Source organism: Passer domesticus, chromosome 3, assembly GCF_036417665.1.
Source record: "Passer domesticus isolate bPasDom1 chromosome 3, bPasDom1.hap1, whole genome shotgun sequence".
NCBI lineage: Eukaryota > Metazoa > Chordata > Aves > Passeriformes > Passeridae > Passer > Passer domesticus.
In genome coordinates this window covers 103,520,467-103,547,755 of record NC_087476.1, presented here as the reverse complement: position 1 = coordinate 103,547,755, position 27,289 = coordinate 103,520,467, and the positions used below count along the sequence as shown (strand labels likewise).

At 40.1% G+C, this 27,289-nt stretch overlaps 1 protein-coding gene across 3 annotated transcripts; it reads right to left on the bottom strand.

Moving 5' to 3' along the window:
- Positions 1-27,289, bottom strand: CDC42EP3 (CDC42 effector protein 3). Of its 3 annotated transcripts, none has more exons than XM_064414761.1 (2): positions 27,133-27,289; positions 1-2,091 (listed from the first exon to the last, which is right to left on the bottom strand). In XM_064414761.1, the coding sequence occupies exon 2, from the start codon at positions 1,824-1,826 to the stop codon at positions 1,065-1,067; it is 762 nt and encodes a 253-aa protein (XP_064270831.1). In that variant the 5' UTR covers positions 1,827-2,091; positions 27,133-27,289; the 3' UTR covers positions 1-1,064. The 3 variants fall into 3 exon arrangements, with proteins under 3 accessions (XP_064270831.1, XP_064270832.1, XP_064270833.1); XM_064414762.1 differs by lacking the exon at positions 27,133-27,289 and adding an exon at positions 26,623-26,823; XM_064414763.1 differs by lacking the exon at positions 27,133-27,289 and adding an exon at positions 6,356-6,491.

Genomic DNA, 27,289 nt, shown 5'->3' with positions numbered 1-27,289 from the left:
AGCAATTTAAAGGGGTTTTTTATTGTATTGCACAAGGTTTATGCAATCCATGTAAGTACTGTATTGAAGGATCCACATTTTGCAAACATTGGCTGTTGCTGCACACATCACTAGCATTGTGAATAACCAGTGCCTTCTTCAAAAAATGAAATAACCAGTTGCAAGTTTAAGCATGTTGTGGAAATAAATGAAGAAAAAAGCAAGGACTATTAATACATATTTCTCTTCAAACACACAAATATACAGTTTTCAGAAGAGCACCAATAATGCCAAGCAAATATTTTGATGAGATACTGTATGTGTAGGCTCTGCAATAAAAAGCCAATATGCACACAGAAAATATATTTCAACTTTTAAAATAATTTAACCATAATATCTTGCATGTGTCACCTGTTTACAACATAACATTTCATATACAATGTCAGGCCCAAGCCTCAACTTGTGTAAATTTGTGCATACTCATTTAAAACAGCTGAGACTCTGGACCAGGTATTCAAGCTGAAAAAGCCTTCAAACTGCTCACATCTGAACTCAGAGTGGTAGTGTAAGACCAAGGAAGTAGTTATGGTGAATTTATAACAGAAATGGTACTATGGAAAAGGAAGAAAAACACTATGAAGCCCTCAAACACAAGGTTCTAGAAAGAGGCCTACATGTAAAGTGATATTGTAATAATTTATAAAAGTGAATAATTATTATCAGTCTCCTTTCTGACATTAAGAGATTCTCACATATTCAGAAGCCTGTAGAAGTGAAGTAAGCAAATGTCACAATCAGTATCATCCTCAAATGCTGTTTTTTAAGTTTCTGATCATTAATACTGGTACTTCAAACATTTTATATTTGCTGAAACTGATTTTTAAAATTTACCTTTCTGATATGAGAATTTAGTGTAATAAAAATCATGAAAAACAATAGGTAAAAAAATAGTATTTTAAGAATATTTTTAGAAAACTCATCATACAACTGCAAATACAGCTGATTTTTAAGCATCTTCTTTTGAACTATGGTCTTTTGTTTGTTTTTAAGTGAATCACTTATAAAGAAGCAAGGGAGTACCAGTTCTAAGATTTATTCTTGTCCATTACATTGAGGACCTCATCCAATAGTGAGGGCCCCAAGTCAAGTTGTAATGAGAGAAGAGAGCCTGCAAGATCTGAAAGGGATTCCTCTGACTTAGTCTTGGTTAGTTCACATGAAAGCCGACTGTCATCCAGTAAATCAACTGTTTGCCAATCAGTGCATCGTTCAGAAAAGCTGGATGAGTGACTGTCGCTACCGTTGGTAAAATGTGAAGAAGAACCATTTTGCTCCCATATGTCATCTTTGTACGTTTCTTCATCCTCCATCTCTTTACCTTTCTCCTGCAGTTTTTCTTCTATTACTGGCTCACAGCTAAGCCTCGGATTTCTGGATGACCTGATGGATTCTTGCTTTGAATTAAATGTCACTGGTGACAATAAAGGCAATGTAAGGGCTTGAGAACCCCCAATGGCAGGAAGGGAAATAGCATTTTTGAGCACTGGTGATGGAGTTTCTGTAAACATGGATTCAGAAGTGCTGTTTGCCCTTAAGAATTCATTGTGGATACCAGACTGGCTAACTCTGGTTTCACCTTCATTTCCAGGCAACAGCTCATAGTTGCCCTGCAAAAACGAGATGTCTCCAAAAACATCATGCTGTCCCTCTTTTCCAATGTGTATGGTATGACGAAAATCTCCAAGTGGAGGACTGATCATATCAGGAGATAAGATATCCCTTAGTTTGAATTTCTTCCCTTTCTTATTGTTAGCAGCTTTCAGGTAGATGGGTGTCTTGGCTGGCATTTTGCTTGTAGTTTCTGAGAGAAGTAGTTTAAAAAAAGGTTAGGGAAGGAGAAGCCTCTTACAAAGCCAGTTCTTCTCAGGAGACCTTCAGTGTTAGCAATTTACATTGTCATTTTGAACCACTCTTGCACACAAAGTCTTATTCTTCTGATACAGAGAACTGTGAAGGTAAATGTCTCCCACATCAGCTCTTCGCAAGGTAGAGCACAGGTTTTGGAGTCAGGTACCAACCAAATGCCCCGCTAATTCCTCAGCTTGAGAAAACCTGCATGGGATACAAAATCAGGTTATCATTAATTTATTTTTCATGGTTCACTCAATCTTGTTTTTAGCAAACCCCAAAATTAGTAATGGTACTGACAGTTCCAGCCTGCAGATTAGCTTTATGATGTTGCTTCTCTTCATTAGGCAAGATAAAAGAGTTCAGATTAACAAGGGCCACCTAACCTTTCTCTGACTCCATAGCTTTTTTAGAAGTCAGACTTTTTAGACACAGTTGCTGAGCACAACTCATTTGATAAGTATCATTATCTTAATCCTTCTTCTCCTTATTATGGCATTCAAAATGCTGACATTTAAGAGCACATGCAGAAACACATTTATAACATTAAAAAACATTAAGTTTTTGGTAGATCCAGGAAGACTGACAATCATTCAGAAAACTGTTTTCAATATGGAGTAGACTCCCTTGATTTAGATAACTGGGTAATCAGATTAGCATTCAGATACTTCCAGTTAGTGGTGGAACACTCACAAATTGTAACATTTCCAGTAATTGTGCCCATTTAAACAAATAGTTCTAGGAACTAGAAAAAAGAGCTCTTCCAGGTTTTTATAATTTGTTAGGAACATCCAAACTCACATGCTTTAGAGGAGACTGATTCTTGTGACTATATTCTTTAGGCTACATGAATTCTTCACAGCAATTAGTTATAGATTATCTCATGAATTATGCAGACCACGAGGCCACAGTGATTTAGAGTTGCTCTGTGCAACCAGTTTTAACAGCCTTTGCAAACCGTGTTGTCCTACTAGAATGTGGTCTTTGAAAGGCCTGATACAGCTAACAAGGGCTAACAGGCTACTAAGTCAAAAAGCTATTGAAAAACACTCTTCTTTAATAGTTTAATGGCATATTTCTTTCTTATAATGTTAGTTCCTAACCCTTGGACACTCTCAGAATGAATGTATTTTTTCTCCTGGACATTTTTATACATTCTTCTATTACGTCCATGCACCACAGATCGCCCATCTCATTAGAACACTCAGCTACTTTGTCCATCACCACCCCCACTGTGCAAAGGAGATTACACAACAGGACTGCTCTACACCATAAGAGGAGGGAAGCTGGCTGTAACAAGGGCTACTTTTGCTGCCTTTTACTTATGCCCCGACAGGGTTTTTCCTTCACCAAATTAAGCCCAGTAAGAATCACCAGGTTTGAAACTTAGCACTGTATGGCTACACACCCAGGATGTCAAGAAGCATTTAGGCATTTTAACAAATCGTTTAACTACAGTAATTAGTTCCTACAGTTGGGTACTTAACTCTGCATCACAAGGGGAACTGGGAGTCTAGCCAGGTCAGTGCTTTGGTTTTTTGATTCCCACCAGGTAGCTACTGCAATTTGATAATGTTGAAGAACCCTCCCCCACAAAATATATCAGATGTAAACAGGTTAAAGTTGAAATACAAAATAAGTTCAATAATTTACGAGGGCATTTTATACTTTTAACATCAATTTTGAAAGTACAATTGGTTGCATCAATCAATTAAAATCACTTCAAAGCTTCCTTCTACACAACAATAGTAATTCATTAGGATCTACAATATACTAGGAGATTCACATTACTCCATGACAGTACTGCAAGATACAAAAGTAACTCCTAAATAAGATCTCTACGTGTGCCACCTGCAATGGGAACAGAACAGATTAGTCAAATCAACCTTGCAGTTTTAAAGTCTAAAATTCACTGCATTGTTCCCCCCCGTTTATTACTCTGCCCGAGCAACCCATTTAACTAAACAAAATGTGCTCAACTCTACAGAGAAGACTATTATCAAACAAAGATGAATGGCGAGGTTGATTTACAGTTATCTAGTGGACTCAGCTCTATCTCACTTCCTAGAAATAACAGGCCAAATTGTTTCTGATTTTAATTTCTCATTCTTTAAGGTCTTTTAATTTGAATGAATGACAATATAATGATAATGTAGTCCAAAGTCATGCCTGTTGGTCACTAGCTAAAAAACGAAAGACAAATGGTAGTTCGTTCAAAGCTTCCACCACTTAGGATCTGTATCAAAAACCATTATAACCAAATTCCACAGGGAGGTTTAAAAAAAACCTGAAGGACACAATGAAACATCTGAACATCAGGAAATACTAAAAAGAAAATGTAAAATAACTCCTAGTATAAATATGCCATTTTGACATACAAGAAAACACTGTATTTTATTTAGCTCATTGCTCAGGGGGAAAAAAATACAAAAACTCTGAACGCAGTACAAACTTTTGGATATCCAAATCTCCTTCAGTTCTTGCACTACGAGACAGCCCCAGTAAGGGGCAGTGTAAAACCACACTACCTGAGATGATGCTGCAAGAGACTCCACCACCAAGAATTATAAACCTTCTCTTTAGAGCAGTCCCTTTCATTGTGAAGGCCTTGCCTTCTATTTGGCCAGTGCAAGAGGCTTTACATTTAAAGAGAAGAAACACATGCTTAGTGCAAGCACCATTTTCTCTGCTGAAAACAAAGGCTACTCTTACTGCAGATTTCAGTACCCACAGTATTGGAAATCTGCCAACTACACCTTTAAAATAAAAGGGCTCCCTTCTCAATGGACAGGCCTTCCATGTACAACATAACATAGCTTCAGAGCAATTGTATTTCGTTTCTGCATACCTATCCTCTTTGTCAACTACTGCCTAAAGGAGGGCAGATTTTTAGCTACTTCAAACAAATAAATCTGAAATACTAAGTCTACAATACTATTTTTATTCATACTTAATTTACAATTAAATAAGGAAGAACCCATATCAATATTTAACATATAGTATACATACACACACATATATATAGTAGTTTTTTTAGTTAGAAAAAAATATAAATCAAAATAAGGCAAATGAAAAAAAAACTAACAAGACTAAGTCTCCAGCTCAAATCCTAGAAGACAAAAAAACTAGTCCACCAAATTTTCCACAAGAGTCTTAACACACTCCCTGCACTCCACAAGATTTAATGGAATCTCAAGTGCACATGGGCTAAGAGAAGGGACACAACACAATGCAATCTAGATATCATGCTACACAATAAATTTCTCCTTGTCTTTAAATGAGACCTTTTTCTGATCTTACTGCTAGAAGAGTCTCTTGTTTTGACTAATTTCAGCTCAGTAACTAAGCGATTGTATAGCTAAATTGGAAAGCTGAATGAGAAATTACCAGAAAACCAGAAGCCTGCAATCCTGGACTGCCAGCCTACAGTGGAAGACCTTAATTTAAGAGAAAAACAACATGAAAGGGTTTTCATTCCAGTTGAAAAGATATACCCTATCCTAACAAGATCCAAGCATGAGCCAAACCAGAGGAATTTCAGCCCAGTGAAAATTAAAGTTTTCGTTTGGCTGTAGTGCTTGCTCATTTTCATTCCTATCACTTCACACTCTCATATAAGTATTTTGCTTGGTAAGAGAGACTAATATTTTTAGAGGTGCTTCTCAATCCGCCTTCTGTCCACTCAGCAATCATCACCTTCCACACAGCTCAAAGTTTTCCATGGATGCCTTAGCTTATTCCATGGTCCATTTTAAAAAGACAGACTATCAGCAAATATCTCAACAGCTCAACTTGCAAAGACAGAGACAAATAAGGGTCAATGTGAAAACTTTTACTTGTGCACACATCCCAAGAGACCTAGATACTTTAGCAAAGAAATTAGAGAAAGAAAACCACATTTCCACAGAGCAGAGCCAGAAGCAACTGTGTCTGCTGGGAGGCCTCTGAGCTTTCTATGGGGCAATCCTTTGCAAAGGCTCTGCCTTTACGCATCACGGACTAGAAGCACATGAAGCTCAGAGAAAGGCCTTTCCAAAGCATAATTTAAAATATAATTGAATTACCTTGTGGAGCAAGTCAGTTAGAGAAAACTGAGTCTGTACATTATCTAAATATCCAAATGAAAGCAGAGTAACACAGCAAAAGGCAGACATAAACTATGCAACAAGCAGCTGCAACTTTTCTACATGATGAAGTATCTGCAAGCATAGAAGAATTAGACTTTAGGGCTTCATTTTAGATTTTAGCTATCAGTACCTTTCAGCAGTACAAACAAACTCTTAAGAACATCCTGGTCAATGCTTTTACTTTCACTATGTCTGAAACAGCATCAAGTGTAAAACATATTTTTATTGGTTTTATAACAGGGGCCTTAAGTCATGCAGTCACAGTTCTGAATGCTAGTGAAACACACTCCCAGTTAGCCTCAGGTACAAGAAAAGCATCACAGATGCACCACAGAGCTTACCTCTCGTGTTTCTGGGGACTCAGGTGTCCTTATTAACCACCAGAATCTGAAGACAAGAGGCCACAAGTCTGTCCACTTCTAGACCATGGCACTAGCTCTCCCCTTATAAAGCCACTACCTTCTAAGTAGCTTAAACCATATCAGGTGCTAACACTTCTCCCTCCAGCCTGTTTATCTAAATTTACATCGTTTATAAGAGGTACAGCCTTTGAATTCATCTGTATTAAGTCAACTTCCCTTGATCAGTTTAGAAGTCCTTGTCTCCTTTGCTTCTCCTTTCATCAACAAATTGGCACCTTCCTGATTAAAGTTACAGATCTAATTACTTTATAAAAACAATCAGGCTAAACACACTTCAGTTCAACTAATTTTCAACTGCACTCAACTCACTCTCCTGATCAATTCTTAACCATTTCATGAAAGAAAAAAAAATCCCAAATCATTCCCACAGCTACAGAAGCACAGGTCAAGAGAGAACCTGACTCTATGGCACAGCTGATTAATTTCTACATTGCCCTGAAAAGACAGAGATGCCATGTGCTAGCTGTGAAGGTGTTTGTCCACCCTTCTCTTAAAATTCCCCATACATGCAGACTACATTCATTACTTTACTTCACAGAGGTCAGTTATCAGAGAATAGGCACCTAAAGTGTTCCCTGTTCTAATTAATAGAATAAATTATTAAGGTGGGTCCTGATTAATAGAATAAATTATTTTATCTATTCTAGCTACGGAGAAATTTTTAAAAAAATTTAAAAAATTAAAAGGCAAAAAATCATGTAAGGATATATTTTGACTTCCCTTGCTATAAAACTTTTTTTCCCACATAAATCAAAGACAAGTAGTACACCAGCTGTGAGTTGTCCACTTGAAGAAGCATTAATTGCCACTAAGTGTAAGCACAGAAGGGACAGGCTGCATACAGTGTCTTTCTCAACAGGTATCTTCCATTTCTCCAGTACTCTCCTGTTTTTCCCTCCCTCCCTAAAACCTAGATTCACAAACAAAGGAAAAACGAGTTCTTGATTTTTAATTTTTGTTGACTCCTTTAACTCTTGCCACCCTTCTTCGCACTCTTTCAAAGAGACTGACCTCATGTAAATCATGTTAACCAATGCAGGGAACACTTTCAACTAATTTTAAACCATTAAAGTACTTGTATATTATAAGGAAATGAACGAAGTAATTAATCTAAGAGTTTTTATTTTAGCTTGTAAGAAAAAGAAACAAAGGAGAGCAAACCTGGTTGGGCGGGGGGGGAGGAAAAAAAAAAAAAAAGGAGGTCTAATATGAGCAACTAGCCTCAATCTCCAGTTATTATTTTGTTCTTTATCAGTCTGAGATTACAAATGCCCTTTATCAACCAGAAACCTTCATCCTTGTTATGGTACTTGAACACTAACCAAGTTGTTTCGCAGTCATCCTTTTTGAACAAAGTGAACAGGGGGAATTCCTCATGTGGTGATAGTGGGGGAATAATTTTAAGCCTTCTGGTATCTCTCCCTCTCTCTCTTTTGAACCACCTCCAATTTTTCAACGTTGTTTTCCAAGCAAATCAGAATTAGTGACAATATAATTCTCCCTACCAGCATATATGAAGATAAAAATCACTTCTTTCTTCCCATTACCACTGCCTTGTTTATAAACAATATCATACTTCTGCTCTTATTCTCACTCTCTTACAACAGGAATTTTCCTGTATTTACAGGGTAGAATTATATTACAAACCATTTAAGAATTCTTGTGCTGGTATAACAAAAACAAGTTCTCCAAGCAGAATAAACTATACTGGAAAAAGTAGAATTTGTTATCCTTGCCTTTTATTGGTTCAGAGTGGGCATCTCCATTTGAGGTTTTTTTTTTTAGGATCAATACACAAATATATCAATTGAAGCAACAAATTTTGGCAGCACAGCCAGGGGCGGTGCTCAAGTTACACTGTTTGTCCAGTAAGACTCTACTCCTTTTCTTGGAGTGAGGAAAGCTAAAAAGCTTTCCAAATTATCATTCTCCAGCACATAAACTGGATTTACATTCTATAGGATAAAACACAATGCCATACTTCCAAAAGAGAGAAACATTTTATTTCAATGTACTCAAGCTGTGAATCCATAAATCAGTCGAGCTTTCTCCATCTCCCTCACCAATATACTTCTTCACCAATATCTATCACCTGCAAATTAGTACTACAACAATTTTGTGCTTATTTGGGAGATGCTCATAAAAATACTATGCAACCCATACTGTATAAATAGATCTCTGCATTCTATCAGTAGAAATACATCCCTCTTTGATGCTGACTTATTTTTGACATTTACTCTGAGATTCTAAATGTTTTTAATACATGCTTTGTTAACACTGTAGAGAACTAACATTTTTAAAATCTGTTTGTGATGCAATAAGAAAATAAATGCCTTACACAGTCTGTTTTTGCAACTGTGCTTATAACCACTCACTAGAATACTTTAATTAACTCACTCTATTTTATCAAGCAATTTTTTTTACCTTTCAACAGGTTTGAATCACAACTTGCTCTGAGCTTTGAAAAGTTAGCATCTTTTCTAGAACAATAAAAACCTTTTCTTTTCTCCTCTTCTCCAGAGACAGGGATTTTACGAGAGCATCGTATTCTGCTGTTCAGCTTCATGGATTGAAACAGGTCTCTCTTTACTACCTTCTCCTTAGCTTTGTTGGCCGGTACATTCACACATACATTTAACAGCATATAGTTCATTGGCTTCCAAAAACTGGATGAGTGCAAGCCCGTGCAGATTTAGGCAGAGGTGCATGTCAGTACAAGGTGCAGCACAGCACGTTAATATAATGCAGCCAGGCAGCCAATGTGAGCTTATGCTACATCAAACAGACTGCACGCTGAAGCACAGTCACACATCTCCTCCTACAAAGTCACACATCAGATGAGCAAAGAGCTGGGTACCATAAACTCATAAGCCACAAGATGGACAGGCTTAAAAACCTGTCCATCGGTTCTCTTCAGCCATAGGGAAAAACATGAAATGGGACAAAAAAAGAACTCCTCCAACCTGAGCCGACGTGCCACCTAAAAGCCTGGCAAACTGCTCTGGTTGAAATCTCAACTGTCCCCTGTGATGTCAGCCAGCACTCATCAGGTCAATTTAAGTGGATTAGGAATCCACACTCCACACCCTTTGTGATTCCGAGCAGGTTAGCATAGATGGCTTTCTCTTTTGACACAGAGGGTGTAGTGCCTTAGCCCAACTCTGCTTTCAAAGCCTGTTTAAGAAGTTCCCACCTTGGATTCCTTACTCCACCTTGACGGTTCCTGGTTCTGCACGGCAGTTCCTTGTACCCCTCGCAGACAGACGGACCTACAAGTCACACTTCAAACCGGTCACAGCCGCAGTCCTCTCCACTGACTCAGTTTACAGGACAGGCTTAGCAACAGCTGCAGCTGCCCGACGGCAGTGCTTCAAGAGAGTTCGAGCCCAATATAACTTGCTGTCAGAAAGGCATTCTCTCCTTCCCCCCTACTGTGTGCACACACTTGACCCCTTACAGGCCAGTTCAGCACACAACAAGGTGAAAACTAACTAGGGAAGGGGGTCTAAAATCACAAGGCTTGGCGTTACTCTCTGCTGTAAAAAGTCCTTTCAATAGCTAAGCTATCTTTTGAGACATCACTCTTAGAAAGCAAGGATTTGTGGCAGAAGGGCTGGGCAATCCTTAACGGTCTCTTCTGCAAGGAAAAATGTCCATGGAATTACATCTAGACTTTATGCACTCCTGATGCAAAAATGGCTTTGTAGCTCCACTTGTTTCTGTCTTAGGGTTCCCAAGACTGCTGTCATACTGAAGTTTTTCTAACTTTATTTAATATATTCATACTAATTTCGGAAAAGACCCTTAGTTTAAAATTTCCGTAATTGCTAGCTACTGACAAAAGGCAATCTAAAATATAAGGATCCTGCAAGGTTTCAAGAAAAAAAAAACCCAACCACCAAACCCACAAAACTCTGCCATGAACTCCTGACCTTCAATTCTCAAATATGCTTCATCACTAAGTCAAATACTCCTTATCATCTCCTTGAAACACACAAGTGACATAGGCATATCACAATCACCAGTTCTATTATTCATTTTTCAGAGTGTTTAAATAAGTATTGACCATCTTTAAGTGGCTGATAAACTAGTTTTAAAACAAACTTGAAAGTCAGGGAGCCCTCTATAAGCAAAGACTAACAATGAGGTAGCGATATATAGATACAGAAAAATCTCAAGTTGCACAGGACTTTATTATTACAAAGAAGAAGGATGAATCTTGTGCCCTGTTGCAGCTCTGCCTCCTTCAGAGAGTTGAATGGTCATCAAGATGAGAGCAAAGTTGATGGGGTAGATGGAAGAAAGGAAATGCTTCACCTCACTGAATTTTTGGTCCAACTCACGCCCACTTTAAAAAATGGGGCTGAAATCAGAGTAAATAGGCCTTCTAAAATTTTGTTATCTATGTTCAGTTTCAAGTATATTGTTACTACAGCTAAGGTTTATCAACCTTATATGAAACAAAAGGGAAAACCCAGAAATTACATCTTCACAGTGAGTTTATACTCTATTTCTAACAAAACAACTCCACTGTTTGAAGGCACCATTTGAGCAGGGGTAAGAATCTGGAAGAATAAGTGACAACTGGAAGACATGTCATATTCTGGTGCTGCTCTGCAGCTTGTCAGTGACACCTGCAACATGCCCCAGCTGACAGGGATGCACCACACTGGACAGCAGGGAAGGGGTCCCCCCTTCCTCCCAAGACATTTCGTTCTCATACCTTGCATCGCTTTGTACTCAACTGATCAGACTTCTTTTTTTTCTGGAATATATCAAGTAGTGTCAGGGTGAATTCACACTTTGTGCCAATAGTCGTATTTCACACACTGCTCTTAAAACCAGTCAGAGCAAATGAGTCTAATTTGAAAGAAATTAATATACTCAGCACTTGTAAAGAGGTGTACTGTCAGAATATTCAGAGTGCACACTGGCAATTCAGTGCTAAAGCTAGTTTACTGACTAGCTGCTGATATTTCTTTCAAACTCTAAATCCCACATATTTAATTAAACTGTCCAAAATACTGTTGTCTCAAATCCCACTAAAGCCACCTTCTCAACGCTCAGGGTTTACATCAGCTAGCACTCAGCACCTATCTTTGCATTATTGTAGCCATATTTCAAAAGATAAGTATAGACCTAAGACAAAGCTTAAGCCAAATGGTGACTGAGATGACAGCCCTGGTACAGACTGGACTTCAAGCTCGCATGTGAGGCAACATGAGAGGATCAGTAAATGGGCCAGGGAAGCATCTTGTATCCAGTGAACCCAAGCAGACTCGGTGTACTGCAAGTAAAGTCCCGTCTTTGCAAACTTCTGGAAAAGCATTTTGCAGACATTCATTTTCTCTCAGCTCTCTGTAGGGGCTCCTGCTTAGAGCTTTGCCTCGAGACTGCAAGAGAACATAAATCTCTCTGTTCAAAGGTCAATATTTCCAAGTGCTCCAAAATGGACGTTTTGTTTTCAGAAGCAGTGTCAAGGGAAGGCATACTGGCGGCAAAAAGAAAACTTCTAGTGGGCAGCCACATTAGGGTAATGTAATCATGACTCACGCTCCTCACCCATTTCCTGACTGGGGCTGTGCATGATCAAAAGAAAGCCAGCCACAGCAATGCTGCCGCTCGTTAATGTTAGCTGGCCTGAAAGGATTACAAACTACCAGAACACAAACTCATTGCAGAGCATCCTATTTAAAGCCTGACATAAATCGACACTGACAAACACAGTGGCGTAACACCAACCAAAACAACTTGCCTTTGTTGCGAGAAGCAAGTTACAACTTTTATGATGATTTCTCCCACCCGAACCAACCCTCTCACACACCTCTGAAACCCTGTAAATCCTTGGGAGGATTGCTACTTAGTATCTAAACACACGCAAGACGCAAGGACCTGTTGGAGAGGATCACACCGAACTCAGACTGCCGTAAAACTACCACCTCCCCAAAAAGGCTGTAAAAGAACGTACAGATGGGACAAAGCACAAATTGGGCTTAAATGTCTCCCACCTTACAAGAAAAGCGCTGCATGAGGCAACTTAGGTCTCGATGTTCCCCTGCTGAGCATCCCGAGTGAAGCGTGTGCTTAATGATGAAAACTGCTGCTCATTTGTATAAAGACTTCTTCGGCAGAAAACAGATTTCAGATCCTTGTTGGGACCTTGGTCACATTTAATTTGTTCCAAAACCCACATTAATGAAAATCCCCAAAATAAACAGATATTTCAACAGATACTAGGCTAAACATTAGGTAACACATGCCAACACCCAGCTGCACCTCTCTGCAGCCCTCACAGGCCAAATAGAATCACAGATCAAGTCAACGAGACAACTCTTTTCCCTCCCTCCTCCCTCAAAAGCAGAGCTAGGAGCCTACATTTGCAGGTCCCTTTCACTCCTTCACAAATGCCAAGTAAGTGTTAAACACGCTCCTCAGCATCAGTTACTTCCAACAAGGGATATCAAAACAGAGAGACTGAAGTTGACCATTACATACATAATCCATTGTCAAAACCACTGTCTATAGATTTAAGACAGATCAACAGTGGCATTTCGCTCTCAGGATACTGAGGAGAACTATACCAGGTGTCTAACAGCCAAATTCATCCCAAATTTAACTGTCTTTTTAGTAATGCCTCAGCTCACCATTTAGTAATCTCACCCTTCTGCCTCTCACATTAAACAGAGTAGAAGGGGTCAACTGGTGGGAGTAGCAAAGTGTTGCACAAGGCAAAAGTTATGTTTAGGTCTGACTAAACCAATACCAGCTAAGTGTACTGAGCCTATACTTTATCCAGGTTGCAGTAATTACTTCAGAGTTGAGAGAAGCTGGTTCTGAAACAGAGCACACAAGGCTTTATATTGCATTGTGACACTTGCTGCTGGACTGTTAAAGCTCTGTTCATCTTGTTCATACAACTCTAGCAGCACAGAAATTAGGTGTAGCAATCCCTTTGGGCATGGATGCACCTCGGTATTGACCAAGAACGAGCTGTTACCACATGCTGCAAGTCCTTCATGTACCAATTTATACATCTGGTATGGAGAGCAGTGGTGTGTAGGCAGAAAAATAAAAGAACATAATTCTGGGACCTACTTTCCCATGTAAAGGGCATATTTATTTACTTAATCCTTTAATAAGTAGGGAAGATGAAATGCTACCTTACTGCAGGCTATTTAAAGCAAATTTCTAATGGTTCTTGCAAGCTCCAGGGAGTCAAAATTCAAGCCATAGGGGGAGCATTACGTTGCTTAGTGTAGTTTACAATTCTTCAAAAATTTAAGAAAAGGTGACACGTTTTAGAGTCCAGGGCACACAGCTACAGTGCTGACAAAAACTTCTGCTGGGGGAGAAAAGAAGCAAAATAAAACACAACAACAACAAAAGAAACACCGCAACACCAATTCAGAAAACAAAAGCAATGTAAAGATTGTCAGAAACCACGCCACCTAAATAAGTGGACAGGTATTTCTGATTTTCTTACTGTAGGCAAAGGAAGAGAAACTGAGGTAAATTTCCTTGTCCTGAGTGCAAATCCAAACCATACCCAGCAAAAAATCCCCACAACATATAATAGTGTAACAACGCATTAGGATTGCATTAATTTAAGGCATAGTGTGGGCCTCTTTTCTCTTGTTCATATGATTCTTTTACAAGAGATAGCATCTGTGGAAACACAGGCAAGGAACAAATTATAACTCCCTGAACACAACAGCAGAGACACTATACTTAAGAAGTTTAAGAGGGCATCAAGGTCTCAGTGTTGCTGCTTCAGTACTGGACTGGAAGAAAATACTGGATAATGCAGGGCCTGCTCCATAGACCCTATGGATATAGCTCCCTTGGGAAGGAAGAGAAATACCACAACTGAAAGACTCTGAAACAGTTCCAGCAAGACATGCACAGTAACTTCCAAAAGGAAGATATCACCCAAGTGGCATTCCATCTTTCCCTCTGTACATGCCTGCCAATCTGGAGTCACCAGAGGTATGCCCCTTCTGGCTGCAGAAGCAGCGGGCAGCATACCTGGGCTTCTTCCTTGGAGCCCAAGGAAATCCTTACTGCAGGAAAGTATTAAATAGTTCACAAACAGCTACTAAGTCCAATGTAAAAAGTAGTTCAGCAACACCCCTACTGCTATAGTTATAGGATTCCTAAGTTAAACCATATCCTTGAGTAAAATGGGATTTTGTTGTTGTTTTGTTTGTTCTCTCAGACCACAGCACTAAAAAGGGTTAATCCTACAATAATTCAAATTAAATATATATCTTCTTAAACAAAAATCCAGCCCCAGATACTGCTGTTAAACTTTTGCTATTCCTGGAAAGACCATAACCCATTCACTTGAGAAGACAAAAACGGGAAGAAACAATTTAGCATGGGAAAAGGAAAAAGGTGCAAACAACAATGAAAACAAAAAAACCCCTGCACCTAGTCAGTAAACTACAACTCTCCAAGTACAACACATTAGCAGCTTGCAGGAAAACAGTTAACTTTTTATAGTCACCAGGTTCCCAGATTAATGGCTCTGATTGAGTTCACACCTCCAAAGTGAGTGTTTCAAACCGTCTGAAACAAGCCAGGCAATTTCACCCAGGGTGCCAAGAGGCTGAAAGAGCATTACATCTTAAAGCAAAATCTCAACTTTAAAAACAAAAAAATTGTGAATAGCTGAAAAATCCAGAGACTCTTAATCTGACTTGCATTTGGACTATTATGCTCCCAGTGACTTATTATCCAACAGAGTGCTGTTTTAGAACTTGATTAAGACTAATACATAATAAAACTTCCTTAATACCTCTTGCTAATTACCTTTCTTATGCAGAAGACACAGAAAGTTTTTGCATTTGTTTTATCAGACGCCAAAATATTTTTCTTGAGCTTTCCACTGAAATTCTGTCATTTCCTACATACCTGCAAATTGCCATTTGCTCCTGAGTCAAACACTTTGCTGATAGCTTTAAAAACAACTGTGATAACTCTCTGAGTCACTAGTTTACATCTTTTCTCTTTCAACAGTAATTGAATCAGTATAATTATTGGAGGCTACATTGCAAACCAGATCAGAATCAAAACTCTTGCTTTACTAAATATATGACAAGATACAAAAACTGGTACATGTGCAATGGAAGGACAACTTGCAATATACACAACTTTTCTTTTAGCCCAGTACATCCACAGAAAATCACAAATATTCTTTTTTTTTCCCCGTCACGGACTCTCAGATCACCTATGAATTCTTACACAGCAGCTTAACATGCCTGATTTCATAGGAGATTCTCTCCATTTGCAGGCCCTAAAAGGTAGTGCCACTCCCAAGTCAGACTAATGAAACAAAATAAAATTGTAGCTTTTTTTCTATGGGAATTTGGAGTTGTGTGAGCTTTTTGCTCAGCAGGATTTGCAGCCTGGATTACTAGAGAGTGCTCTTTAAACTCTTTGCTTTCAATTGACCCATTTCAGTTCAAGAACTATCTTAAAATGATCTGCACTGGAAGACTTAGAATTATGGGGAAAAATCAACAGGTAGATAATGAAATTGAGGGATGGAGTGGCCTTGATCAACTGTGTCCTGATTTCAGCTGGGATAGAGTTAATTTTTATCCTGGTAGCTGGTAGAGTGTTGTGCTGTGTTTTAGATTTAGGGTGAGAATAATGTTGATAACATACTGATGGCTCGGATGTTGCTAAGTAGTGTTTACACAGAGTCACTGGCTTTTCAGCTTCTCACCCCACCCCACCCCAGCAAGTGAGCAGGCTGGGGAGAAGCTGAGAGGTGACATGTCAGGACAGCTGACCCCCACTGTCCAAAGGGATGTCCCATAGCATATGGTATCATGGTCAGTACACAAACTATGGGGAAAGGTGGCCATGCACCACCGCTCAGGAACTGGCTGGGCATTGGTCAGCAGGTGGTGAGGAATTACACTGTGCATCCCTTGTTTTGTATATTCTACTTATTTTATGATTATCCCTTCCTTTTCTGTCCTATTAAGCTGTCTTTATCCCAACCTATGAATTTTACCTTATTTTTCCCCCAATTCTCTTCAAATCCCACTGGGTGGGGAAGGAGTGAGCAAGCAGCTGTGTGCTGTTCAGTTACCTGCCAGGTTAAACCACCTCAAGCTGGTATCTGAACATCAGCAAGCCACTTGAGTTTTAACAGCAGCCCAAGTCATGTGCTCAAGATTAAAATGGAAGACTAAATCACAAAGGCCACAGTTTCATGAAGGAAGACTGTGCTCAGAAACAGAGATAAGAAGTCAGAAGAGTTAACCAGAGTTAACCTCATCCTCTTGAGCTGTAGTCATAAGGGGCTAGTGCAATTCCCTGCTGCATGAGAGAGCACTGAGAGGTCCAGTAATTTTGTATTTGGCCATTACCACGTCCAGTTGCTGTAGCCACAATTCCAAGAGGATATAATGAAACAAAAGGAAGTTCCAGCAAAGCCACAAGACTGACACTATCACTTACTTTTCACAGAAGCGTAGAAAGGTTGGAAAAGACCTTTAAGATCATAAAGTCCAACTACTTAGCTTCAGTTTGCCAGACTGCAGCTAGTCAAAGCAAGCACAAAGGAAAACATGCATTTTTGGAACAGTAAGAACAATTTATTTAGGCTTATGGTAGATTCTCTGTCATTTCAATATTTGTTAATTTTTTTTTTTTTTAAGAAATTACTATTGTCTAATTCAAACAATTCAGGCAGAGCCAGAAGTCATACTGACACAAAACTGGTTAACAATTCAGGAAAGGCCTACAGCTTGTCATAACACAAGTTCCCAGTGGTCTGGTCTGACCTTTATCATTCAAGATATCAACAGTATATTCCCCTAAATTCATGGCATTTCTCTTAAGAATTAAGCATTTGGAAAAGTATTTTTATCTCAGTAAAGCCACACTAAATTTTTAGAGCTTTTCTGCCCATAGATTGTGTTTCTTTGCCTATCAAGATGATTATGAAGGTTGAAAGGGCAAATCCCCTGGAAGTTATGAAAATAGACCTCTCATCAAAACTGTTGTGTTTGAAAAGTTCTCATCTTTCAGCACAAAACAGAAAGAAAAAAAAAAGTAGATCTCTGTGTTGGACACTACTTCAAATCCCACATGGAGAACCAAATAAATTCTGTCCCATTAAATCACCACGAACAGTCTGAGATCTGCAAGCTTTAAAAGCTGTTCTTCCTTCGACACTGCGACCAGAAGGGCACCCATTTCACAGCAACTTAGCCTCTTCAAAACAAACAATAAAAATTAACATTTTAAAGTACAACTGTCCAAAAGGGGTATCTAAGATCCATCACCAAGTGGAATCCATGTCCAACTACAAATACTCAGTTTTGAAGAAAAGCACAGTTAAAAAAATTGTAAGTGGCTTCATTCACTTTCACTCAAAAAAATCGGACACAGTTGTTGAATTTGAAAATACAACTGTAACTTCTTTTCAAATCACATCTCCTATGTATTATTACTACTGCAAAACTTGACTCTGGGACCATATTTGTACTTTCAGGATACTTATCCCAAAACTACAAACTTTGAAATTCAGAAAACCCAGTAACTACTGCCAGCTACCTCAGCAGATGGATTGAAAGAACACACTGAATCAGAGCACCTGAAAAATCATCTGGTACCATTTCAGTCATGGATCTTAAATGTACACACACACACACACACAGAGGCAGGTGCTCCTACTTCTGCAGATAGCACTTTTATTACAGAAAGAATGCACACAATTTCTCAGATGATGCCTTTTTAACACATCCACCTACACTTCAGCTGTCTTGAAAGCTTCCATTTTAAGGTTTATTTTCAGAGTTGTTTATCAATATCTGACACTGCCATTCAACATTTTCCATCCTCTTCTGCAGCCATCTGTATGTGTTTGTTTATTGGGAGGACTAGAAGGAAGTGGGAGAATTTTAACCAGAGTTTTTAAACTGTTTCTCTAATGAGATAAAACAAAATGATCTAATTCTACTCCCTAGCTGCACCATAACATCCTTTACTCCTACAGATACGCAAACCATCAAAATCCACAACGTTGCTAACAGGCTCTGGCGCTTCTCTACTTTTAAATGTGTCTTCTTCTCCTGTCATTCTGAATTACCAGAAAACGGAATGCCAAGGTGTTAAAGTGTATAATTTTTTACAAGATTCAGTAGCTTTAGTGTCTGACACCTAGAATTTCTGAAATCCACTCTATTGAAAATATCAGCCCTCATGCTTATATTGTTCCATCCCCACAAACAACTCAGTTGGCAGGAATAGCCATCAACCCAAACTCAGATCAGTGATGGAACATCTGCATAAAAACCAGAGATGTGGAACCAGGAGATGGAGGACAGTGGATGTGGGGAAGGGATTAAGGTTTATTCACAGATGCAAGGAACAAAGACATTTACACAGGCTTGATGCAGGAAAATTGGTTGGAATTTAGCAACAGGAGTAATTTGCATGTTTAGACTGTTCATTTGGCCATTGAAGCCTGCTTCTTTCCTTGCAGATTTTTCAGTTACATGCAGATCATGTATTTGTATTTTCAGAGATTATTTGGATACACTTAAAGATGTACACTTGAATGGATATACTGTTCATACCAAAGGCAATGCCAAAAAGCTTCCAATTTCTCTGTTGTTGCTTCATTAGATAACAATTCTGTCATCTCCTCTTATACAGCTGTCAGAGCATCTCCCAGTAATCAGAATGTTATACCATGCCCAAAATACCTTTTTTTCCAATTTTTATTTCTCTACCAAGGTAGAAGCATGGTTGTACTCTCAAGGCAAAATAACTACTGCAACTAACAGTGAAATTAATTCTCAGACAAAAATGTGGTAACTGTCCACAGCATAAATTGCATGATTATTCAGCACTTCCATTTGGAGAGGCAGGTTTTATTTCTGCCCTCACAAATTCCTTTGGGAATTCCTACAGATTAATATCTTTCTTGGACTCTTGCTATTCTAACTTTTTTTCTTTGGGACCAGAAGTATGCATTTTTAAGAGAGCTGTACAGTCCACTGCTATCAAATGGATTACTTTGTTGTCCTTGCTGTTGACCTCAGGGATCTTATCTGAAAGACTCCAGAGGCTGAGATGGGTATTCATACTGCCTGAAGGTACACAAAGAGAAAACCAGAAGAAATACAGCTTCTCTTTCCACTAAAATCACAGCAAGCAAGTGGGGAGGGACATGCAAAAGAGAGCAGCAGCCATACAAATTACTGATCTGCTCAGTCCACTTGGTTCCTAACAACAGATTTTCTATTCAGTCTTGAGGACTTCTGCATGCCACTGATTATTTTACATGTTAATAATAAGAAACAAGTTAAGCAGAAATGCTAACAGTAATGAGCAAACCTTTTCATTTAAGTCTTTCATCAAACTGACTGGATGCTACCCCTGCCTTCTAGGCAGGATGACCAAACTGAGCAGTGAATTACTACAAATTTGTATTACTGCAGCATCACACCCCTAACCACAAGCCAGGCATCCAGTATATTAAGAATTACACGCACATAAAATGACAGCAACAAAATCTCACAGAAGACAGTTCTCCAGCTGTTGTTTCTTTTGGGTTGAGGAATATTAACAGAATTGTAGCTGCTGTGAACATCACCTTCCTCCTATTTCACCTTTCCACTCCAACTGTTTGGACTGAAGCAAAGCACAGTCCTGTATGCCATATATACAGCCTATGCATGGACATGCTACTCATTCTTCACTTCTGTATTCCCATCTGGTTTTCAACCAATCAAACAGAAGAGACCCCCCAAGATGTATTACATCTTATGAACCATGGTTATTATTCCAAGGTCATCTGCTACAGGAGCTATGAGCAAGCACAGAACAGCCCACACTTACACTTGACCAAGAGCAGTAATCTATGGTATCCAGAGCAGAAACACTGAGCTGCATCTGACATGCAGGACAATTAATGGAACTACTCCTTTCTTGTCCCTCTTTCACTCACAATGTAGTTCTCCTACTGTTCACACTTTCCTTAAATTGGGCTAACCCCTTACATTATTTGTAGGAGCAATGAATGTATCCTTCAAAGGGAAACACCAAAGACTACATAGCCACAAACCATCCTCCAGATGAACAGAGACAAATCATGGAAAAGCCAAAGAAAAATGCCTTTGCAAGGACCACAGTGCTGGGGAGAAATGGCACGGCTGGCCTTTACATGGCATGACAAAAGGCAGAACCTGCACCTTCTTTTCACCCTCACTGTGGCATGTGCAACTTCCAGTTTCAAGGATGCTTTTGTTTTTATTCTTTGTGGTTACAGAAACATGTACTCTCAAAAAAAACTGTAAGTCACATTAATGCTTCAAATGACATGGATGGACCTCATAAAATTTCAACGGATTAGGCTATCATTTGAAATCTGAACGTGAGAATACTGATCTAACCATCCTCTGAGAACAAATTTTAACCAAACTGAAATGATGCTTTAGTTCCAAAAAGACAGTTTATCAAATAATCCACAAATAATATTGATGGCAATTCCCCTGTAAAATATCATTAAAAGCAGTGGCAAGAGCGCCTTGAAAAGATCCTGTCACAATGAGGACAAGACATTTATGGTGTGCACCTTCAACACAGCAAAGAGGAAAGAAAAAACAAACCAAAACATTCACTTTGGACATTCACCTAAAGTCCACCACACCTTAGACTAATCTGTGCTTCAGTTTCAGATCTAATTTACCCAATTTCACAAATAAACAGAATTTAACTAAATCAAAATATGCACTGAACCATATTAACTGAGTTGAAAAAGTAAAATTAGAGGTTTCTAAAAGATACATAGGCCTTCATAAAAAAGATGTATGTAAATATACACAATTCAGGCTTTACTTAGGTAGGACTGGAGATACACATAAGAAAGAATAAAGAATGGGACTTACTCCTGATCAAAATATCCTGATGGATAAAATTTAAAAGGTTAGATTTAGGAAGTATTACAACAAAGAACATTTAAAAAATTGTTCTGGCATCATAAATGATTTTTAAGGTTTGAAATTACTGAAGAATTGATTTTTTGGGTATAATTTAAAAGCTTTCTGAATGAGAAGAGATCATAAGTGCTGTCATATATTTCTTAAGAATATAAAGGAAATATAAGAAAAATAAACAAAAAAGTGGAAGAATATAAATAAGTACAATAGTCCCCAGCAACATCAGCATTATATTCCTGTACATCACTCGGTACTAGTGCATCTCTCAAATACTAGAAAAAACACCTGCACAAACAAACCTGTCTACTACACAGGAACTGACCTACTCACATAGTTTGAGAATACCACCTTCTTATAAAGAGCTTAAGGAGCTTTACTCGAAGAGGAGAAACAGAGAAAGTATTTATCAAAGCAGTAAGATCCATTAGCTTCTTCTTCATTAGGATCTATTATTCATGCTCTTTCAGGGATTAGGATTTCTCCTGGTGAGGATGGTGACTGAGAGCTCTGCTGGCTAGGGAGCTGGTTTCACAACCTCTCTGCAGAAAGGCTTCAGAGATGCTGACTGTGGTAGCAGCAAAAGCACCTTTGATCCTCCTTGCAGAGTATCACTGAGAATTATGAACCCCATAATTAGTGCTCTACATATGATATTTCTAAGGTTACAAACACAAAGTTAGAAAATCCCAAGATTATATTATTTGTGGAATCATTTGATTCCATCACCATCTGCACTACCCAAACTAAGACAGAGCAGGGGCTCCAGCTTTAGCCCAGAATTTCAAACAGATCTTATTTTTTTGCTATGTCTCACCTAATTCACCCCACATACTACATAAGGCAAGAGGGCTATGAAAAGTAATATGACCTTAATGCACTTCTATATCACCATTGTGATATATTGACCATAAGTGACTTAATGCACTTATGTATCACCATTTTCTACAGGCTTTTGCCAACTTGTGGATACTTGCTTTTACCAGAAAAACTTGCTTTTACCAGAGTTTTGGGTTTGCTTGACTTGAATGTTATACTGTATAGATTTCTTAGCAGGGAGGGGAAAAAAGGAAATTTCAGACTAACAGTTTGCTTTTATTTACTATTTTTATGTTAGTGTCTAATATTCATAAAGCAAAAAAACCCACATTTGGAATGAAGACTGAACACCTGTTTCCTCTGTTTTAGGCACAACACAAATCCTCAGATACATATAAAGTTTCTATAGCAAAACAGAGAAATGGACTTGAAACACCTGGTATTTCAAAGGGATGAAAAAAAAAATACACCAAGCCCTACATTTTAGATCTTCCAAGCAAAGATATGAAGTAGTATTTATTTTTAGAAAGTTCTTACAGATGACTGAAAAAAAATTAATTGCCATGTAAATGTACCTAAACAAGCTTGCAGACCTGATTAAGCAAGTCATACCTAGTCTCAGCTTGTCATCAGCTCTTGTATCTCTGCAAAAGGTCAGCTGCTGTTTATATGTAATCATAGAAAAGTTCACTTAGCTCGTTCAGAATGAGACCCAGTACAAAAACTCACAGTATCAGTCCATTTAATTTCTTATCTAACATGCTCCCCGTTGACCTTTATGATAAAAATCAAAGCAGTGTATCAGATTTGGTGAGCTCTTCTCTATTATTCCGTGCAAGGAAAAACAGCATGAACACAACATTTACATAGTTAAGTTGTATGTTGTTGCTTTACCACACACAGTGGGGGTTGAAACCCTTAATGTGGCTCCCTGGCATTCATGAGATACTAGGTCATCAAGTTTTAAGAGTGTTGCAACACTCGCTAATTTCAAAGATAAGAATAACTGTAATTCAAATTACTTGTGCTAAAAATACTTTTCAGTAAAGTGGTCTTGCATTAAAAGCTACTAAGATCATGTCGATACAATCTAGTATGAGCATTCAAAAACGACTCACATTTTCAGAGTTTCAGGCACTAAAAGTGCTACTTGGCTGTAGGCTCAGTCTGTAAATGGCCTGCAAATGGCTCACCCTTCCTCTTTAAAACACAACACAAAAGGAGTAAAATACATTCAGCAGTTCACTAGCCTCTCAAAAGAAAAATCTTACAGTTGCTCACAAAGATTATTGACTAACTGTGCTCTTGTAGACTTGACTAGTGGTAAAACCATAAGACAAATATTTGTTTCTATACTTGACTATTTATTCCACAAATATCAATGAAACTAAATAAAGGTATAAATACATCTTGTCACCCTAGCCAACTCTGTCCTCTTGTAATCATCCCATTTTATCTTGGCAGTGTGTTTCCTGAGGCTTTATTGGGTCTTGATTTAACCCTTGAACTATGAGGAAGTCAGTCTTGTCAGCCAGTCCCAGCTGCTCCCATCAGAGTCACCTTCCCAGCAGTCACCATGCTGCATCAACATCGCTGCTCAATAACGTCAGGAATGTCAATTATGAGTGGAAATACAGAACAGTGTAAAATATTGCAAGTAATGTTCATCTGCATGAATGTGTCAAACTGAAATATTTCTTATTTTAACACAGCACGAGAAGTGTGTCTCTTCTTCAGCATGAGCTTTACTTGAGCTTATGAGTAGTTGCACCTTATTCTGCCATCCTGCTTCACACTTGACCCAGGATGTTCTGAACTCGGCAGAAGAGCCAGGACTCTGTTCTCCCTGCTCCACCCAGATACATCCCTTAGCACCCCCGAGCCACTATCACTGCCTACTGACCCGTCTGCTTCTTAGGGAGAGGAAACCATTCAAAACCAGTCCTCTCTACCCAGCAGCCGAACACAATTCTTCCCACATCCTCATTTTAGTTCAGACTTTAGGTTATTAGGGAAATTCACCTTGCTATCACACAAACAAACAAACAACACCTTCAGCCAACTGCCTTCCCTATAAGCACTGCACTCATGGAGATACCTCGGTTTTTAGGTACAGACCACCCAATTAGTTCAGTTTTACCACTGGGGGAAGGAGAGTTCTCCATGAGATGGTTCAGATCTTGAGAAAATATATTTACTCTGACGTGATCATAAGAGGGGGGGGGAAATAGATGGTTTTATTTGTTTGTTTCCAAAAAGTAAAATTTGCATGGAGGAGGGTGAAAGCCTGTGGTGTTTTACATCAATATGAAAGGCCAAACAGGCATCAGGTGACCTGATGCACAGCAATTCTGTTAACTAGGGTGAGGAAGAAGATGAAGAAGTGGTCAGAGAGCATTGCTAAGCCCTGGGACACACACGGTCTCACTGGCAAGAAGTAAAGAAGAAACTGACAGCAAATTCTGCATGGCAGAAAGAAATTATTTTATATGCAAGTTCCCTTTTCTTCCCCTATCTGTCAAAACTTGGGCAGAGGACCAGAATTTCTTCTAGAAGAAGCCATCTAGGTCAGAAGACTATAAACCAAAGCAGCCTCCCTAATTATGAAAAGCTGAGAGCAAAGCATGTTCTGCCATGAACTGTGGCTTTTGTTGGTTACAGTAAAGCTGATACAAGTGGTTTGGAACAGTTTTGGATGCCTCTTTCAAGTCAATGTGACATCTAGCCGCAGCAGTCAAACAGGGATGGTGCAGACCCACGCTGCCGCTGCCTCAGGGAAAGAGTGGCTCTGGGCTGCCTCTTAGGTGATATTCATCTCTTTCTTTTCTAAAACTCACCCAGGCCACCTCCTGGTGATTCAGGCTGGTTTTACCAATCACAGAAGAGGGGCAGAGGTAGTTTCTGCAGTCTGGCTTTTACTTCTGTGGATGTACAAGGTGCTCCCCAGACAACAGTAACTGTGATTACCTTTAATCTAAGGAGAAGATAGGCCCTATTGTTTCCTTCCCAGATACCGCTGGCTTATGCTGAGGCCAGGAAAAATCATTCCCTTCCACACTAAACCACCGACCAAAGAACCTGCTCAGTTCCTCTCCTTCGCATGCTGTAATGCAAAACAAATGTTCAAAGCTAGGAGTGCCTCCAATATAGGAGTTTTCTCTTGCTTTTCTGAATGTTTCTGCTGAAAGACTATTTGTAACACACCACAGAGTGCAAGTAAATCTTACTGCTGATGCTAAAACAGACTGAAGCCTTTCAGTACAAGACACTTTAAAAATAAATCCCTGCAACAGAAATCACCTGCTGATACATGCTTTTATGTTTAGCCAGCTGCCAAGATGCCACATCTGTCACTTCTTGTTTCCAGAAATGTGCTTTCCTTTTCTGTAGGCAACGAGAAAATGCTGCTTCTAGAATTGCGCTGAGTATCATGATGCCTTTTTTGGTATCTCTGTCATTCCTCTAAACATCTGAGCCACGGCACATGGATTATAAGATTTCTGGTAGTGTGCATCTAGAGAATTGTTCAGCTTTAGATTTTCATACCTTAAACCTTCTGATTTTTTTTCATCTACAATTTCCTGAACAATGTTACATCCTTACAACCTATATATAACTGAAATTAATGGTCTATGCATAAGTCCTTGCCTCCCCCCGCCCCGATATTTTGCAAAGGAAAGTAAGAGATCAAGATCGTATTTGTTACATTAAACATTTCATAATAAGACTTCTTCCTATTTTTAAAACATAGCAACAATCTACAGTGACGCAAGTCCTAAATTAATTGCTTCCTCTATTTTGGTCTCTTTTAAATTTCAACTGAAAATAAATCAAGTCCTTTCTATTAATCTACAGCCCGCATTTCTTCATCAGCAGCCCAGCCTGAACTCTTAGCTTGACAAGCAGCACCACACCGGGTACTGACTTGGCCCAGCGCAGCGCCTGCCCTGGCTGCAGCCCCAGCCGCGCAGGGAGCAGCGCACGGTCATTCTCAGCCCGCGCAGCAAGGCGCGGCGCAAGGGGACACAGCGCACAAAAAGGAGCGCAGCCTGTTTCGGGGTGGGTGTAGGCTGGGTATGCCTTCTGCCTCCAAGGCAAGGACATAATATCAGGTATGCCAAAACACACTGGGATGGAAATTTAAGCCGATACAGGGGCGAATTTCCGCTCGGAATTTCAGTGATGTAGAAGCACCCCGAGTCTTTCTAAGCGACAGCTCGGGCATGAACCTCGCGAGCAGCCAAACAAGGACATTAATCGGTACTCTCTCTGGCTGCCCCGAAACGCGTAGCCTCCCTCCCAGCCCCCCGAGCGTGCGCGCTGCGGCCCCGCCGCCGCTCCGCAGGTCAGGAGCGCAGCCCGGCGGTGGCGGCCCTCCCGCTCCGCGCCCGCTCCCCGACTCACGGCGCTGCCGCTGCTCCCGCGCCGCTCCTGCCGCCCGAGCTGTCTCCCTGCCGCCGGTGCGGAGCCGGGAGGGCAGCGGGGCCGCCCCTCCGCGACTCGGGCCGAGCGCGGCACCTGCGAGCGTCTGTCAGTGCGCGGGCGGCGGCGCCCCGTGTGCCGGGGGCGCGGCGCGGGGCCGCGGGCGGCGAGCGGCTGCCGCGGGGAGGAGGCGCCGCGGGCGGGGAGGGCGGGCTGCAGGGAAATCCTGGCACCGCGGAGCGCCGCCGGGGAGGCGGGCAGGGAGGCCGGGAACAACCACAGTAACAATAAAGGGTTCCCCCCACACCTTTATTTTTGAGCTGTTTTGCGGGGGTGGGGGTGTTGGGGACAGTCCGAGAGGCCCTCCCTACACCCTGGTAGTGTCCCGGTGAAGCGCTCGGGTGGACAACCCCCCTGTCCCCCGAGCACGGTCAGCTCCGGGGGTGTGCTTTAAAGCCAATGATTTTTCACCCAAACCCTCTTGCCCCTCACCTCCTGGGCGCCCCGATCCGTCAGGGGTGAGGCTCAGCCCGCTCTCCTCCCGCCGCACTCATTCATCCCGCCTGTCCTCCATTATTTACGCGTTGTTAAAGAGCGCTCGGGCTTTCGGGACACGGCGGTCTGCGATTTGCAGGTAACCGGCAAATAC

What these genes read in the sequence shown, in the direction of transcription:
- CDC42EP3 (XM_064414761.1), bottom strand. Translation starts at nt 1,826, where the DNA reads ATGCCAGCCAAGACACCCATCTACCTGAAAGCTGCTAACAATAAGAAA.